Raw genomic sequence first — 16,582 nt, forward strand, 5'->3', positions numbered from 1 at the left:
CCGTGGCAAAAAAAAAAAGATGGTCATAGAATTGGCCGTGACTCGCTTAACAGCAAATCTGCTTAACAGGGGAAATTCCGATCCCAATTGTGGTCGTAAGACAAATCAATCAGACTAGAGCTGGATAGAATAGAATAGACCTTGGAGGTCTTCCAATCCAACTCCGTCCTCATGCAGGAGACCCTATACCAGTGATGGGTAACCTTTTTTCATCAAGTGCCAAAAGCGGGGGGGTACGCGTACCCACACCCATAATTCAGTGCCCCCCAGCACCCCCCCCCGCACATGCATGTGTGACCCCCCCCCACGCTCCCCCGCACATACGCGCACACCCTCCCTGCGCCCCGTTTTGGGCCCAGCAGGCCTCCCTGAAGCCTCTGGAGGCCGGAAATGTCCTGTTTCCACACTTCTGGTAGGGCCGTTTTTCGCCCTCCTCAGGCTCCAGAGGCTTTCTTGGAACCTGGGGAGGGCAAAAACAGCCTCCCCCAGAGGCCCTCTGGAGGCTGGAAACGGCCCATTTCCTGACTTCCAGTGGGCCTGGCAGGGCCGCTTTTCGCCCTCCTCAGGCTCCAGAGGCTTTCTTGGAACCTGGGGAGGGCAAAAACAGCCTCCCCCAGAGGCCCTCTGGAGGCTGGAAACGGCCCATTTCCTGACTTCCAGTGGGCCTGGCAGGGCCGCTTTTCGCCCTCCTCAGGCTCCAGAGGCTTTCTTGGAACCTGGGGAGGGCAAAAACAGCCTCCCCCAGAGGCCCTCTGGAGGCTGGAAACGGCCCATTTCCTGACTTCCAGTGGGCCTGGCAGGGCCGCTTTTCGCCCTCCTCAGGCTCCAGAGGCTTTCTTGGAACCTGGGGAGGGCAAAAACAGCCTCCCCCAGAGGCCCTCTGGAGGCTGGAAACGGCCCATTTCCTGACTTCCAGTGGGCCCGGCAGGCCCACTTTTCGCCCTCCCCAGGCTCCAGAGACTTTCTTGGAGCCTGGGGAGGACGAAAACTGCCTCCTTCCCCAACCCCCCAGAGGCCCTCCAGAGGCCGAAAAAGCCCTCCCAGAGCCTCCGTTCGAGCTGTGGCATCCAAAACGGGCCATATGGAGACTCCTGGGAGGGGAGGAGCGGTGTGAGCAGGGCCAGCCAAAAATCAGCTGGTTGGCGCACACATGCGTGCTGGAGCTGAGCTAGGGCAACGGCTCGCGTGCCCGCAGATATGGCTCCACATGCCACCTGTGGCACGCGTGCCATAGGTTCGCCATCACCCTAGACCATTTCAGACAAATGGTTGTCCAGTCTTTTCTTAAAAACCTCCATTGATGGAGCACCCGCAACCTCTGGTGGCAAGCGGTTCCACTGGTTAATTGCCCTCACTGTTAGGAACTTTCTCCTTAATTCTTCTAATAGTTGCTTCTTCCCTTGGTTAGTTTCCATCTGTTGCTTCTTGTCTTGCCTTCAGGTGCTTTGGAGAATACTTTGACCCCACTCTTCTTTGTGGCAGCCCCTCAAATACTGAAATGCTGCTATCAGTGTCCCCCCTAATCCTGCAATGTTCTACTTATGTTTTAGTCTCTAGGCCAGGGGTCTCCAAATTTGGCAACTTTAAGACTTGTGGACTTCAAGTCCCAGAATTGAAGTCCAAAATTGAGGAATTCTGGGAGTTGAAGTCCACAAGTCTTAAAGTTTAAAGTTGCCAAGTTTGGAGACCCCTGCTCTAGGCCTTTAATCATCTTAGCTTTGCCAAAGTATAATAATAATAACAACAGAGTTGGAAGGGACCTTGGAGGCCTTCTAGTCCAACCCCTGCCCAGGCAGGAAACTCTACACCATCTCAGACAGATGGTTATCCAATATCGTCTTAAAAATTTCCAGTGTTGGGGCATTTACAACTTCTGCAGGCAAGTCGTTCCACTTATTAATTGTTCTGACTGTCAGGAAATTTCTCCTTAGTTCTAAGTTGCTTCTTTCCTTGATCAGTTTCCACCCATTGCTTCTTGTTCTACCCTCAGATGCTTTGGAGAATAGTTTGACTCATCTTTGTGGCAGCCCCTGAGATATTGGAACACTGCTATCATGTCTCCCCTAGTCCTTCTTTTCATTAATCTAGACATACCCAATTCTAGCAACCGTTCTTGATTATGTTTTAGCCTCCAGTCCCCTAATCACCTCTGTTGCTCTTCTCTGCACTCTTTCTAGAGTCTCAGCATCTTTTTTACATCGTGGCGACCAAAACTGAATCCAATATTCCAAGTGTGGCCTTACCAAAGCATTGTAGAGTGATTCTATAATGATTCTATCCCTCTGTTTATACAGCCCAGCACTCAATGTCTTTTTTGTAATGTGGTCACCCAAAACTGGACACAATATTCCAGGTGTGGTCTTTACTAAGGCTTTAGGAAGAGGTACTAATACTTCACGTGATTTTGATTCTAAGCCTCTGTGTATGCAACCAAGGACTGTATTAGCTTTTCTGGCTGCTGCCGCACACCCCAACATCCGTCTCACTGTTTTTGAGCCATGATTTGCCTAACTGGAGGACTATCTATAGATTAATAAAAAGAAGGACTAGGGGAGACATGATAGCTGTGTTCCAATATCTCAGGGGTTGCCACAAAGAAGAGGGAGTCGAGCTATTCTCCAAAGCACCTGAAGGCAGGACAAGAAGCAATGGGTGGAAACTAATCAAGGAAAGAAGCAACTTAGAACTAAGGAGAAATTTCCTAACAGTTAGAACAATTAATAAGTGGAACGACTTGCCTGCAGAAGTTGTGAATGCTCCAACACTGGAAATTTTTAAGAAAATGTTGGATAACCATCTGTCTGAGATGGGGTAAGGTTTCCTGCCTGGGCAGGGGGTTGGACTAGAAGGCCTCCAAGGTCCCTTCCAACTCTTGTTGTTATGTTATGTTATGTTATGATTTCCCCCCACTCCCCGCCCCATTTCTATGTTTTTTAGGATTGTTGATGTTGGTGGGCAGAAAACTGAACGCCGGAAGTGGATCCACTGTTTCGAAAACGTGATCGCCTTGATCTATTTGGCCTCCCTGAGCGAGTATGACCAGTCGCTGGAGGAGAATAATAGCGAAGTAAGGAGCAGCGTGGAGACAGGAATATTTGAGGGGATAGAGGGACAATTAAGAGTGAGGATTGTGTGTGTGTGTGTGTGTTTGTGTCTGTATTCTCTTTGTGTGTGAATTTATATGAGGGGTCCTTGATGCTCTCTGATCTCGATGGTTTTCTTGCAGACATTTTATTACCCAACTAGGTAAGTTTTTTATGGGTAGTTCTTAATATTGTATGGGTTTGTTTTCTGTATTTTAACCCGCTGTTCACCGCCCTGAGTCCTTCGGGAGAAAGGCGGTCTATAAATTAAAATATTATTATTATTATTAACATAACATAACAACAGAGTTGGAAGGGACCTTGGAGGCCTTCTAGTCCAACCCCCTGCCGAGGCAGGAAACCTTACCCCATCTCAGTCAGATGGTTATCCAACATTTTCTTAAAAATTTCCAATGTTGGAGCATTCACAACTTCTGCAGGCAAGTTGTTCCACTTATTGATTGTTCTAACTGTCAGGAAATTTCTCCTTAGTTCTAAGTTGCTTCTTTCTTTGATCAGTTTCCACCCATTGCTTCTTGTTCTACCCTCAGGTGCTTTGGAGAACAGCCCGACTCCCTCTTCTTTGTGGCAGCCCCTGAGATATTGGAAGACTGCTATCATGTCTCCCCTAGTCCTTCTTTTTATTAAACTAGACATACCTAATTCCAGCAACCGTTCTTCATATGTTTCAGCCTCCAGTCCCCTAATCATCTTTGTTGCTCTTCTCTGCACTCTTTCTAGAGTCTCAACATCTTTTTTACATCGTGGCGACCAAAACTGGATGCAATATTCCAAGTGTGGCCTTACCAAGGCATTATAAAGTGGCACTAACACTTCACGTGATCTTGATTCTATCCCTCTGTTTATGCAGCCCAGAACTGTGTTGGCTTTTTTAGCAGCAACATCATCAGTGCTAAAACGAAGTGGGGTTTACTCTCCATTTTATAGAAGTGACTTGCCTGTCAGCTCCCTTCTAGCCCTCAGTTTATATACAAGCACACCGCTCCCTTCTAGCACTGATGTTGTTACCTAGTTGAGTAATGAAACTTCTGCAAGGAGACAACCAAGCTCAGAGAACACAGAGGACCCCACCTCTTCCTCTTCCTCCCCTTCTTCGCCACCATTCCACATACCTCACTCCCTTCTAGCACTGATGATATTACCTAGTTTGGTAATGAAATGTCTGCAAGAAAACAGTCAAACAGGCAAGCTGTACCAAGAACCTCATAGTCCTTTTCCTCCTCCTCCTCCTCCTCCTCCTCCCTGTCCTCCCTCCTGCTTCCTCCCTTCTTCGACTCCATTCTGCAAATCTCGCTCCCCTCTAACATTGATAATGTTATCTAATTGGGTCGCAAAATGTCTGCAAGAAAACCACCAACCTCAGAGAAGATCAAGGACCTCACAGTTCAACCCTGAGCTTACAAATATCCTGTCACAATTTATACATATTGTTTGGCCTTCTGATCCAGCTTGAAATGTCCCTTGGTTCAGCGGTGGGATTCAGCCGGTTTGGGACGATTCAGGCGAACCGGTGGTTAAATTGCTGGCCGGCCCTTCCCCTCCCTGCCCCTTCCAGGAGTCCCCATGTGCCCCATTTTGTCTCCCAGGTAAGTGCAGTGTGGCCTATAGGCCCAAAACGGGGAGCAAGGGGTTGCCCTCTCCCCCCCTCCCCCTATCGTGGCCCATTTTTTCACCCAGGAGGCTGCAGGGAGGCATCCTTTCTCTGGACAAACCGATGTCTGCAAAAAAACCCTGCAGAATAAACTTCCAAGCCTCAGTGTGCTGCTCGTTCTTGATGGTAGCTGTTCTGGTCCATCAGCAGCCTATGGAGCTGGCAACTGAGTTGGACAGCGATGAGGCTGAGGTGGGGTCCAGGGCCATCGGGAAGTGAGGTGCGGACTCCAGAGCTTCCAGAGCCTGATAATAGTGAGGCAGAGGAACAGGAGGAGCCTGTTCCTAATGCACGCATGAGAAGAGCTGCCAGAAGGCAAGAGCAGCTCAAGCAGAGAGGACAACTCGGGAGTAAGGCCAAGAGATGATTGGCCCTCCCATAAGGCTTAAAACAGACTAGCAACGCCATTTGGGCTTTTGCTGGAAAACAACGTTGTAGCTGCGTCTTCTGCTTCATCTTCTGCTTTGTCTACGTCTTTGTTTTTGTGGCTTCTGGGCGTTTGCCAGGAAGGGCCTTTGGCAGTTTGCCTAATTGGATTAAGGTTTGGGAGATAACTGAGGAATTTGTGTTGGGAGGCATTTGTTTTACTTTGAGTTGAACGACGGTGGGAATGACATAATTCCCAGCTGTTTGAATAAAGTTTGTTTTTCCACGGACTAAGTTTATTACTACCTACTTGGGTCTGGGTCACAACAGTAGCTTTATGCATGTTTTCCTTCTTTTTCCCCTCATTTTTTTTCCTCCCGTTTTTTCCTATCAGAACCGAATGAGGGAGAGTTTGGATCTCTTCAGGACCATTCTGGAGCTGCCCTGGTTCTGGAACACCTCGATTATTCTCTTCTTGAACAAAGTGGACATTCTGGAGGAGAAAATCCTCACCTCGGATCTGGCTGCCTATTTCCCCACTTTCCCAGGTAACGTTCCTTGCTTTGAACAGATGGGCAGCGTGGAGGAGCGGTTAGAGGCTCTGTCTGTCGAAGTGGCACGTTCTAGAAAAGGGTTGCAAAATTGGTGCAAACCGGGGCCTGCTTCCCTAATCTGAACCCTCAGCTAAATTAGTAGTAGCTCAGGCTGGTAAGAAGCCTGTTATTAGAACACAGCAGCCTGCAATTACTGCAGGTTCAAGCCCGGCCCAAGGTTGACTCAGCCTTCCATCCTTTATAAGATAGGTAAAATGAGGACCCAGATTGTTGGGGGGGCAATAAGTTGACTTTGTAAATATACAAATAGAATGAGACTATTGCCTTTTACACTGTACGTCTTGTTGAGCACATTTGGGATGAGTTTGACCCTGTGGCTCCCGAGGACGTGGACAGGTTGTTGGGGAGGCTTCACGGCACGACATGTTTACTGGACCCGTGTCCTTCCTGGCTGGTACTGGCCACTCAGGCGGTGACACGAGGCTGGCTCCAGAGGATCATCAACGCTTCTTTGTTGGACGGGGTTTTCCCTGCTGCCTTGAAAGAGGCGGTGGTGAGACCCCTCCTTAAGAAGCCCTCTTTGGACCCAGCTATTTTGGGTAATTATCGTCCAGTCTCCAACCTTCGCTTTGTTGCGAAGGTTGTAGAGAGTGCCGTGGCGCGACAGCTGCCCCAACACCTGGATGAAGATGTCTATCTAGACCCGTTCCAGTCCGGCTTCCGACCCGGATACAGCACGGAGACAGCTTTGGTCGCATTGGTGGATGATCTCTGGAGGGCCAGGGACAGGGGATATTCCTCTGCCCTGGTCCTATTAGACCTCTCAGCGCGCTCGATACCATCGATCATGGTATCCTGCTGCGCCGGGTGGGGGGATTGGGAGTGGGAGGCACCGTATATCGGTGGTTCTCCTCCTATCTCTCTGACCGGCCGCAGACGGTGTTGACAGGGGGGCAGAGGTCGACCGCGAGGGGCCTCACTTGTGGGGTCCCACAGGGTCGATTCTCTCGCCCTGCTGTTCAACATCTACATGAAGCCGCTGGGTGAGATCATCAGTGGTTTCGGGTGAGATACCAGCAGTACGCTGACGACACCCAGCTGTATTTTTCCACCCCGGACCACCCCAATGAAGTTGTTGAAGTGCTGTCCCGGTGTTTGGAAGCTGTACGGGTCTGGATGGGGAGAAACAGGCTCAAGCTTAATCCTCCAAGACGGAGTGGCTGTGGATGCCGGCACCCGATTCAGTCAGCTGCAGCCGCGGCTGGCTGTTGGAGGCGAGTTACTGGCCCCAAAGGATAGGGTGCGCAACTTGGGTGTCCTCCTGGATGATCGGCTGTCGCTTGAAGACCATTTGACGGCCGCTCCAGGAGGGCCTTCCACCAGGTTCGCCTGGTTCGCAGTTGCGCCTTCCTTGATCGGGATGCCTTATGCACAGTCACTCATGCGCCTGCTACCTCTCGCTTGGATTACTGTAATGCTCTCTACATGGGGCTCCCTTGAAGTGCGCTCGGAGGCTTCAGTTAGTCCAGAATGCAGCTGCGCTGGTTATAGAGGAGCTACGCAGTAGCTCCCATGTAACACCGCCTCCTGCGCAGACTGCACTGGCTGCCTGTGGCCTTCGGGTGCACTTTAAGGTGTTGGTTATGACCTTTAAAGCGCCCATGGCTTAGGACCTGGGTACTTACGGGACCGCCTGCTGTTACCACATGCCTCCCACCGACCCGCACGCTCCCATAGAGAGGGACTTCTCAGGGTGCCGTCCGCCAAACAATGTCGGCTGGCGGCCCCAGGAAGGGCCTTCTGTGGGGCTCCCACACTCTGGAACGAGCTTCCCCGGTTTACGCCAAATACCTGACCTTCGGACATTTCGTCATGAACTCAAGACTCATCTTTTATCCGCGGGCTGGCTTAAATTGGGATTTTAATGTTAAATTTATTAATTTTAAACGGGTTTTTAGTATGGTAAATTTTAATCATTGGGCTAATTTTAAAATAAGTTTTTTAAATCGTATTTTAAATTTGTATATTGTATTGTTGGTTTTATTATGCCTGTACACCGCCCTGAGTCCTTCGGGAGAAGGGCGGTATAAAAATCAAATCAAATAAATAAATAATAAAATAAGCCGCCCTGAGTCTTCGGAGAAGGGCGGGATATAAATGTAAATTTAAAAAAAAAATTATGGGGAAGTTGCTCTTTCCTTACCTCAGTTACAAGCAGTCCTCGACTTACGATCCCAAATGGGACGGGAATGTCCTTCGCTAAGTGTAATTTGGCCTAAGTGTAATTTTAACTGTAATTTTAAATGGGTTTTATGTCGGTCTATGACTGTTTTAGTTGATTCGGCCTGTTAAATATTTGTTTTTAATTCTGTTTTAAATTTGTTATTTATATTTTGTGTTTTAAATATGGCTGTAAACCGCCCTGAGTCCTTCGGGAGAAGGGCGGTATAGAAGTTAAATTATAAATAAATAAATAAAATGTGGTCATTAAGGGCCCAATTTTACAACCTTTTTTTTTTTTTTTTGCCACGGGTTGTTAAACAAAGCGCTGCAGTCACTAAGCGGAACGTGTTGTTAAGCAAATCCACTTCCTCCATTGACTTTGCTTCTCAGAAGCCAGATGGGAAGGAACATAAAAGCTAAGGATCACATAACTCCGGGACCCTGCAACCATCATGAATACATGCCGGTTGTTGTCAAATGCCCACAATTGTGATCGCATGACTGTGGAGATGCTGCTATGGTCGTAAGCGCAAGGACTGTTGCAAGTCACTTTTTGCAGGCCGGTTTGTAACTTCAAACAGTTGCAACCTGTGCTAAGGCACTGTTCAGCTGGAAAAGCTGGTTTGAATCTCTGGAAATCACTTACTATTACAACTTAAAATTGTGCTTATTAAAGCTTCAAACTAAACTGATATTTTTCAGGCAGCCTGTATTTATCTAAAACAGGGGTCTCCAACCTTGGCCACTTTAAGACTTGTGGACTTCAACTCCCAGAATCCCTCAGCCAGCAAAGCTGGCTGAGGAATTCTGGGAGTTGAAGTCCACAAGTCTTAAAGTGGCCAAGGTTGGAGACCCCTGATCTAAAAGGTAAAACCCTTTTCTCCCCCTTAAAAACCTCTAGGGACATCGCTAAAAATCCATTTAATTTTCAGGGCAAAATTATATTGCTGTAGCTTTCCTCCAGGATCACCAAACGTAGTCCAGGCTACATTTGGTGATTTCCTTGTGGTGTCCCATCCAGGAGCTATCCAGGTCTAACCGTGCTTAGTTTTTGAGACCGCGTAAGGTCGATTAAGTGCTGCCCCCTGCTGGGTCATTTTCTTTTCAAATCTAAGGTCGCAAATTTACTGAGAAATAGTAATACGGTTAGTCCTTGACTTACAACAGTTCATTTAGTGATTGGTGGGTTTTTTTTGTTTACATTTATATCCCGCCCTTCTCCGAAGACTCAGGGCGGCTTACAGTGTGTAAGGCAATAGTCTCATTCTATTTGTATATTTTTACAAAGTCAACTTATTGCCCCCCCAACAAGCTGGGTCCTCATTTTACCTACCTTATAAAGGATGGAAGGCTGAGTCAATCTTGGGCCGGGCTTGAACCTGCAGTAATTGCAGGCTACTGTGTTCTAATAACAGGCTGTAACAGCCTGAGCTATTACGGCCCAAACCGTAATAGGTTTTTTGTTCAAACCTGCACTGAAAAAAAGTGTCTTAGGACCATTTTTCACAGTTACAACTTTTGCAGCCTCCCCAGGGTCAATGATTTCAAAATTCAGGTGCTTGGCAACTGAGTCATATTTATGACTTAACAACTGCAGGGATTCACTTAACAACGGTGGCAAGAAAGGTTGCAAAACGGGGCAAAGCTCACTTGACAAATGTCTCACTTAATGAAGGAAATTTTGGACTCAATCATGGCCCTACCTTGAGGACTATCTGTGTAATCTACTGATTATGTGATTCTATCTTTCCTAATCTCCACGCATCACCAAGTAGACCCATCTCATGTCTGTCTTGGAAAGCGATGAAGGAAACTTTCAGATTCAGATTCTGAATGAATGGGGCCTTGGAGATCTTCTAATCCAACCTCCTGCCCAAGCAGGAGACCCCACACCATTTCTGACAGATGGCAGTCCAGTCTCTTCTTGAAAGCCTCCATTGATGAAGCTCCCACAACTTCCGAAGGCAACTTCTGTTCCATTGATTGATTGCTCTCACTGTCAGAAAATTTCTCCTTATTTTCAGGTTGAATCTCTCCTTGATAAGTTTCCATCCCTTATTCCTTCTCTGGAGTTCAGGTGCTTTGGAAAATAGCTTGACCCCCCCACTCCTTTCTGTGGCAACCCCTCAAATATTGGAAGACTGCTATCATGTCTCCTCTGGTCCTTCTCTTCACGAGACTAGCCATGCCCGTTCCTGCAACCGTTCATCGTATGTTTTAGCCTCCAGTCCCCCAATCATCTTGGTTGCTCTTCTCTGCACTCTTTCTAGAGTCTCAACATCTTTTTTATAGTGTGGTGACCAAAACTGGATGCAGTACTCTAGGTGTGGTCTTACTAAGGCTTTATAGAATGGTATTAATACCTCCCTTGATCTGGATTGTATCCCTCTGTTAATGCAGTTTAGGATTGCATTGGCATTTTTGGCTGCCGCTGCACATTGGTGGCTCATATTTAGCTGGTTGTCCCCTAAGACTCCAAGATCCCTTTCACAGTTACTGCTATTAAGTCTGGTTTCACCCAGTTTATATGGGTACTTTTTGTTTTTCTTACCTAAGTGTAGGACTTTACTTTTCTCTACATTGAATTTCATTTTGTTAAATAGGGCCCAGGGTTCAAGTCTGTAGAGACCCATCTGGATCTTGAGCCTATCTTCTAGGGTGTTAGCTATTCCTGCCAGCTTAGTATCATCTGCAAATCTGGTAAATTCCCCTTCTATTCCCTCATCTAATCCCCCTCACAGTTACTGCAATTGAGCGAGGTACCACATATGCTGTACCTGTGCATTTTGTTTTCCTTGCCTAAATGTGGAACCTTACTTTTTTCACCACTGAATTTCATTTTGTTAGATAGCGCCCAGTGTTCAAGTCTGTCAAGATCCTTCTGTATCTTGAGCCCACTGTCAGAAAATTTCTCCTTATTTTCAGGTTGAATCTCTCCTTGATAAGTTTCCATCCCTTATTCCTTGTTTTGGCCTTCAGGTGCTTTGGAGAATAGCTTGACCCCCTTCCTCTCTGTGGCAGCCCCTCAAATATTGGAAGACTGCTATCGTGTGTCGTGTCCCCCTCCCCTTCCGACGACCGGGTCAAGGAAGTCCGTATCAAACGTGGCAACGAAGCCTCTGCAGTTTGCCAAATTCCTTCGAGGTTTATCAGGGCAGGCAGGGGTCCAAGTTGTGACTTCAGCGATAGAGTCCGATATCAGCAAAGTTGATGAGACTTTGCTTGACTCAAGGTTGGAATGCCAAAAGCAGGTCCTTTATATAGGCTGTGGGGTGTAGCTCCATGACTCAGCATTTATCCAAGCCTGCCCCTCCCTTCCTTCTGCTGGTGTCACCTCTCAGATCTTCGGAAGCGAGGATCCTCCCACTTTGAATTCTCTTCAGTTGGATCTGCTGTCAGTAATTCCAGCATATGGCTGGCTTCCTGCTCACATGCTGTAGGAGTGAAGTTTATCGGGCTTGTCTGTTCCCTCCTGACATCCTCTCCGGGCATGGGGCCAGGGCCGGGGGCTGGAGGCGTAACAGGCCGTTCATCTTCATTATCAGACTCGGAGTCTGATAACAGGCCTGGGTGGAGATGGGAGGAGCCCGGCTGAGGAGAGGAGGGAGGACGAGGCACAACATCATGTCTCCTGTGGTCCTTCTCTTCACTAGACTAGCCAGGCTCAGTTCCTGCAACTGTTCATCGTATCTTTTAACCTCCAATTCCCTAATCATCCTGGTTGCTCTTCTTTGCACTCTTTCTAGAGTCTCAACATCTTTTTTATAGCATGGTGACCAAAACTAGATGCAGTATTCCAGGTGTGGTCTTACTAAGACTTTTTAGAGTGGTATTAGTACCTCCCTTGATCTTGATTGTATCCTTCTGTTAATGCAGCTTAGGATTGCAGTGGCTTTTTTGGCTGTTGCGGCACACTGTTGGCTCATATAGGTCTTGTAGTCCAACACTCTGCTCAGGCAGTTGACCCTATATCGTTTCAGACAAGTAGCTACCCAGTCTCTTCTTGAAACCTCCATTGATGGAGCAGGTTGCTTCTTGATTAGTTCCATCCATTGCTTCATGTCCTGCCTTCTGGTGCTTTGGAAAATAAGTTGACCCCCTCCTCTTTGGGGCAGCCCCTCAAATACTGGAAGACTGCTATCCTGTCGTCGTCCCCCAGCCCTTCTTTTCTCTAGACTAGCCAAACCCAATTCCTGCAGCTGTTCTTCATATGTGTCAGGCCTGGAAACCATACTAGACTTTAGGGTTCCAGACGCTGCCACATTTTTCCCCTGAGGGGAAGAAGGGGGGTTGAGGGGTATGGTAACATTCTTCAAGCGGTCAAGGTCGGATGGTGTTCACATCTGCAGGAAGAATGGCGAGAAGATATTCGAATGAACTGGGAGAACGTGGAACCATGTGACCATCAAAGGGGTCAGGGGGATGGGACTCTTGGGGTTTGTATAACTGGGAAAAGAATCCGGAAGTTCAGTTTTGGAATTTCACTCATCTTGTGCCAGTTTCCTCATGCTAGTAAAGAACTCTGAAAGACAATGGCTTCTGAGGTTTTTTTATGCAGAAGAAGTTATTCTGGAACCTTGACAATATGTTTTTGTCTCCAGGCCTTTAATCCAGGGGTGAAATGCTCCAGGTTCAGACCGGATCGTGCGATCCGGTAGGGATTGGGACAGGTAGTTCGGAGAACCGGTAGCAAAAATTCCTGACCGCCCCACCACTGCCTACGCCTCGCTGTTCTTCTTCTCTGTCCCTGAAGTGCTCGGTGGTGATATAGCTGCAAACGGCCTTAAATGACTGCCGCGGCACTTCAGAGGGCCGCACTACAGCTGATCAGCGCTGTAGTATTTTTAAAGAAGGTAGACCGGGGCCTGTCAGTAAAAGGCAATTGGTAGACTGAAGCCTCTATTTTTAAAGAAGGTAGACCGGTGCCTCCCAAGTTTTGTATACTTTATTATTTTTATTATTTATTATTATTATTGACCATGCCCATTCAGTCACCTGACCACCAAGCCACACCCACCAATTAAGCCACGCCCACAGAACCGGTAGGGCAAATTTTTAGATTTCACTTAATCATCTTAGTTGCTCTTCTCTGCACAAAGTTGTTAAGACTCTGCACGTCTTAACAACTTTGTGGGGTTATAGCCAAACAAGGATGTTTAGAGGACACACTGGGGCTGTGGTTAGAGCGCAAGTAGGGCCCAACCCTGAGCCATTTCCTGTAGAATTTGAATGAACAAAACACATCGGTTTTTGCGCTGAAGTTGGCCAGCCACACCTTTGCTCGGAATTTAGGCACATCCTTTCATCTTCAAGCTGTTGTCTCTTTAAGATACTGTTGTGATTCTCAACTTTAGGGAGGAATTCCCCAGCCTGTCCTTGGCTACTCTATGATAGCTGGACTTCAATTTCCAGTATTCCTCAGCCCTTGGCAATGTTGTGATACCTGAGACTTAGAATAGAATAGAGATGGAAGGGACTTTGGAAGTTCTAGTCCAGCTCCCTGCTCAAGCAGGAGAAACTATATTATCGGAAATTTTAAAGAAAATGTTGGATAACCATCTGACTGAGATGGTGTAGGGTTTCCTGCCTGGGCAGGGGGTTGGACTAGAAGGCCTCCAAGGTCCCTTCCAACTCTGTTGTTATGTTATGTTATATTTCAGAAAAGTCACTGTCTAGCCTCTTCTTAAAAATCTCCAGTAATGAAGCACCCACAACTTCTGAAGGCAGCTTCTGTTCCACTGATTAATTGTCCTCACTGTTAGGAAGTTCCTCTCTCTTTTTTTAAAATTTGAATTTATATCCCGCCCTTCTCCGAAGATTCAGGGCGGCTTACACTGTGTTAAGCAATAGTCTTCATCCATTTGTATATTTATATACAAAGTCAACTTAATTGCCCCCCCAACAATCTGGGTCCTCATTTTACCTACCTTATAAAGGATGAAAGGCTGAGTCAACCTTGGGCCTGGTGGGACTAGAACTTGCAGTAATTGCAAGCAGCTGTGTTAATAACAGACTGCTTAGTCTGTTGAGCCCTCAGAGGCCCAATTTAATTGCTTCTCTCCTTGATTCGTTTCAGTGGTCAAATCCAATTATTTTTACTACCGGTTCTGTGGGTGTGGGTGTGGCTTGGTGGGCGTGGCGTGGCTTGGTGGGTGTGGCAGGGGAAGAATACTGCAAAATCCCCATACCCACCCCACTCCAGGGGAAGGAAGTTGCAAAATCTCCATTCCCACCCAACTCTGGGGCCAGCCAGAGGTGGCATTTGCTGGTTCTACGAACTACTCAAAATTTCTGCTACTGTTTCTCCAGAACCAGTCAGAACCTGTTGGATTTCACCCCTGATTCGTTTCCAACCATTGTTTCTTGTCTTGCCCCCTGGTGCTTTGGAGAATAATTTGACCCCTTCTTCTTTGTGGCAGCCCCTCAAATCCCACTTTATAATGCCTTGGTAAGGCCACACTTGGAATATTGCATTCAGTTTTGGTCGCCACGATGTAAAAAAGATGTTGAGACTCTAGAAAGAGTGCAGAGAAGAGCAACCAAGATGATTAGGGGACTGGAGGCGAAAACATATAAAGAACAGTTGCAGGAACTCGGTATGCTTAGTTTAATAAAAAGAAGGACTAGGGGAGACATGATAGCTGTGTTCCAATATCTCAGGGGTTGCTCCAAAGAAGAGGGAGTCAAACTATTCTCCAAAGCACCTGAGGGTAGAACAAGAAGCAATGGGTGGAAACAAATTAAGGAGAGAAGCAACTTAGAACTAAGGAGAAATTTCCTGACAGTTAGAACAATTAATAAGTGGAACGACTTGCCTGCAGAAGTTGTGAATGCTCCAACACTGGAAATTTTTAAGAAAATGTTGGATGGCCATTTGTCTGAAATGGTGTAGGGTTTCCTGCCTGGGCAGGGGGTTGAAGTAGAAGACCTCCAAGGTCCCTTCCAACTCTGATATTTTTTATTATTATTATTATTATTATTATTATTATTATTATTATTATTATTATTATTATTATTATTATTATTATTATTATTATTATTATTATTATTATTAAATATTGGAACACTGCTATTATATTGCCTCTAGTTCTCCTTTCTTTAGACTAGCTAACCAAAACCAATTCCTGCAGCCATTCTTCATATGTTTTAGTCTATAGGCCTTTGATCATCTTAGTTGCTTTTTTCTGAACTTTTTCCAAAGTCTCAATATCTTTTTTTATAGAGACTTTAACTCTCAAAATTCCTCAGTCAACCATTGGCTACTTTATGATGCATGTGTGTCAACTCTGAAGCTGTGTTGCCACAATGGTGATGAGGAATAGGAAGAGGGGGGAAATTTCCTGACAGTTAGAACAATTTATCAGTGGAACAACCTGCCTCCAGAAGTTGTGGATGCTCCAACACTGGAAGTTTTAAAGAAGTTATTGGATAACCGTTTGTCTGAAGTGGTGTAGGGTTTCCTGCCTAGGCATGTGTTTGGACTAGAAGACCTCCAAGGTCCCTTCTAACTCTGTTAGTCTGTTATTCTGAATAGAGATAGTTGGGGTTTTGTAGCCAAAACAAAATAGTTTCCCCTGAGAACCAAGAACATTCCCACAGGTGGCTGAAGAGAGGAGAAGTTTTCAGGCAACTGGACAGCATCCTGATTGGACCATGTGACTGATTGTTTGGGAAAGGGTGGTTTGTTGTTTTTTTTAACTTTTAATTAGGTGAAAACTGCAGGAACCTTTAGAGCCAGTTTTCACCAGTCTGTGCTAATATGCTATAAACCTGTTGTCATGCCCCTGTTGCAGTCTGAATCCGAAGGGGAAGAGGAGAGCTAGAGAGTGGATCCATTGACTGTGGAAAAATGTAGGGAAGAGCAAAGTCAGGGTTTGGGCAGAGCAGGGGAGAGGTAGAACAAGGGAGAGTGGGTTCTGATGAAGACCAAGGCCCACCCCCTCCTCATCCTACGCAGCGCAGGGAGGAACGGAGACGAGAGCAACGTGGGTTGCGTGGCTTACGAGAGAGGAAAGGGACCCGATCCTCTTTACAAGGCACAGCTGCTGATGGAGTTTAAAAGGAGAGGCAAATGGGAGGGGCGTTTGTTGGGAACAAACACTGAGTTTATCTGGTGTTTCTTTGAATCCTGGCGTCCTCCCACGGGTTTGATTTACTGCCGTGCTACTTTCCTTGCGGGATTCCTTATTTTGCTTGCCCCGCCGGATTAATTTACCTGGTCTTACCTTTGGAGTTTTTGTTAGAGGTTTTCTGCTTACAACGTTTGGGACTGAATTATTGCCAGCCAAAGACTATCACAGGTTGGTGGAAGAGCTCTCTCTCCAGGCCGGAGAGTTGAAAGGGACATTGGGGGCACAATTGGTGACAATAAAGGGACTCATATCGGTTCTCTGGCTGTGTTGCCTTTGTGTCACGCCCCAAGACATCACACCTGTCCTTTAAGGCAGGGGTCTCCAACCTTGGCAACTTTAAGACTTGTGGACTTCAACTCCCAGAATTCCTCAGCCAGCAAAGCTGGATGAGGAATTCTGGGAGTTGAAGTCCACAAGTCTTAAAGTTGCCAAGGTTGGAGACCCCTGCCTTAAAGGAAACTACTTGTCTCGGAGTTCTGTTTGCTGTGGGTGTATTAACTTTTATTTTATTTTATTTTATTTGAATTTATATCCCGCTCTTCTCCGAAGACA

General features: G+C 46.7%; 1 protein-coding gene across 2 annotated transcripts in view; it reads left to right on the top strand.

Annotated features, from left to right (window-relative positions):
- The window catches only part of LOC131188348 (guanine nucleotide-binding protein subunit alpha-15-like), a 48,660-nt gene that overhangs the window by 21,208 nt on the left and 10,870 nt on the right, over positions 1–16,582 (top strand). For both annotated transcript variants that reach the window (XM_058163571.1, XM_058163572.1), the window contains 2 exons: positions 2,938–3,067; positions 5,516–5,669. In XM_058163571.1, coding sequence (XP_058019554.1) covers positions 2,938–3,067; positions 5,516–5,669 — 284 coding nt within the window. The remainder of the gene's footprint in view (positions 1–2,937; positions 3,068–5,515; positions 5,670–16,582) is intronic.

Source organism: Ahaetulla prasina, chromosome 1, assembly GCF_028640845.1.
Source record: "Ahaetulla prasina isolate Xishuangbanna chromosome 1, ASM2864084v1, whole genome shotgun sequence".
In the NCBI taxonomy this organism is placed as follows: Eukaryota; Metazoa; Chordata; class Lepidosauria; order Squamata; family Colubridae; genus Ahaetulla; species Ahaetulla prasina.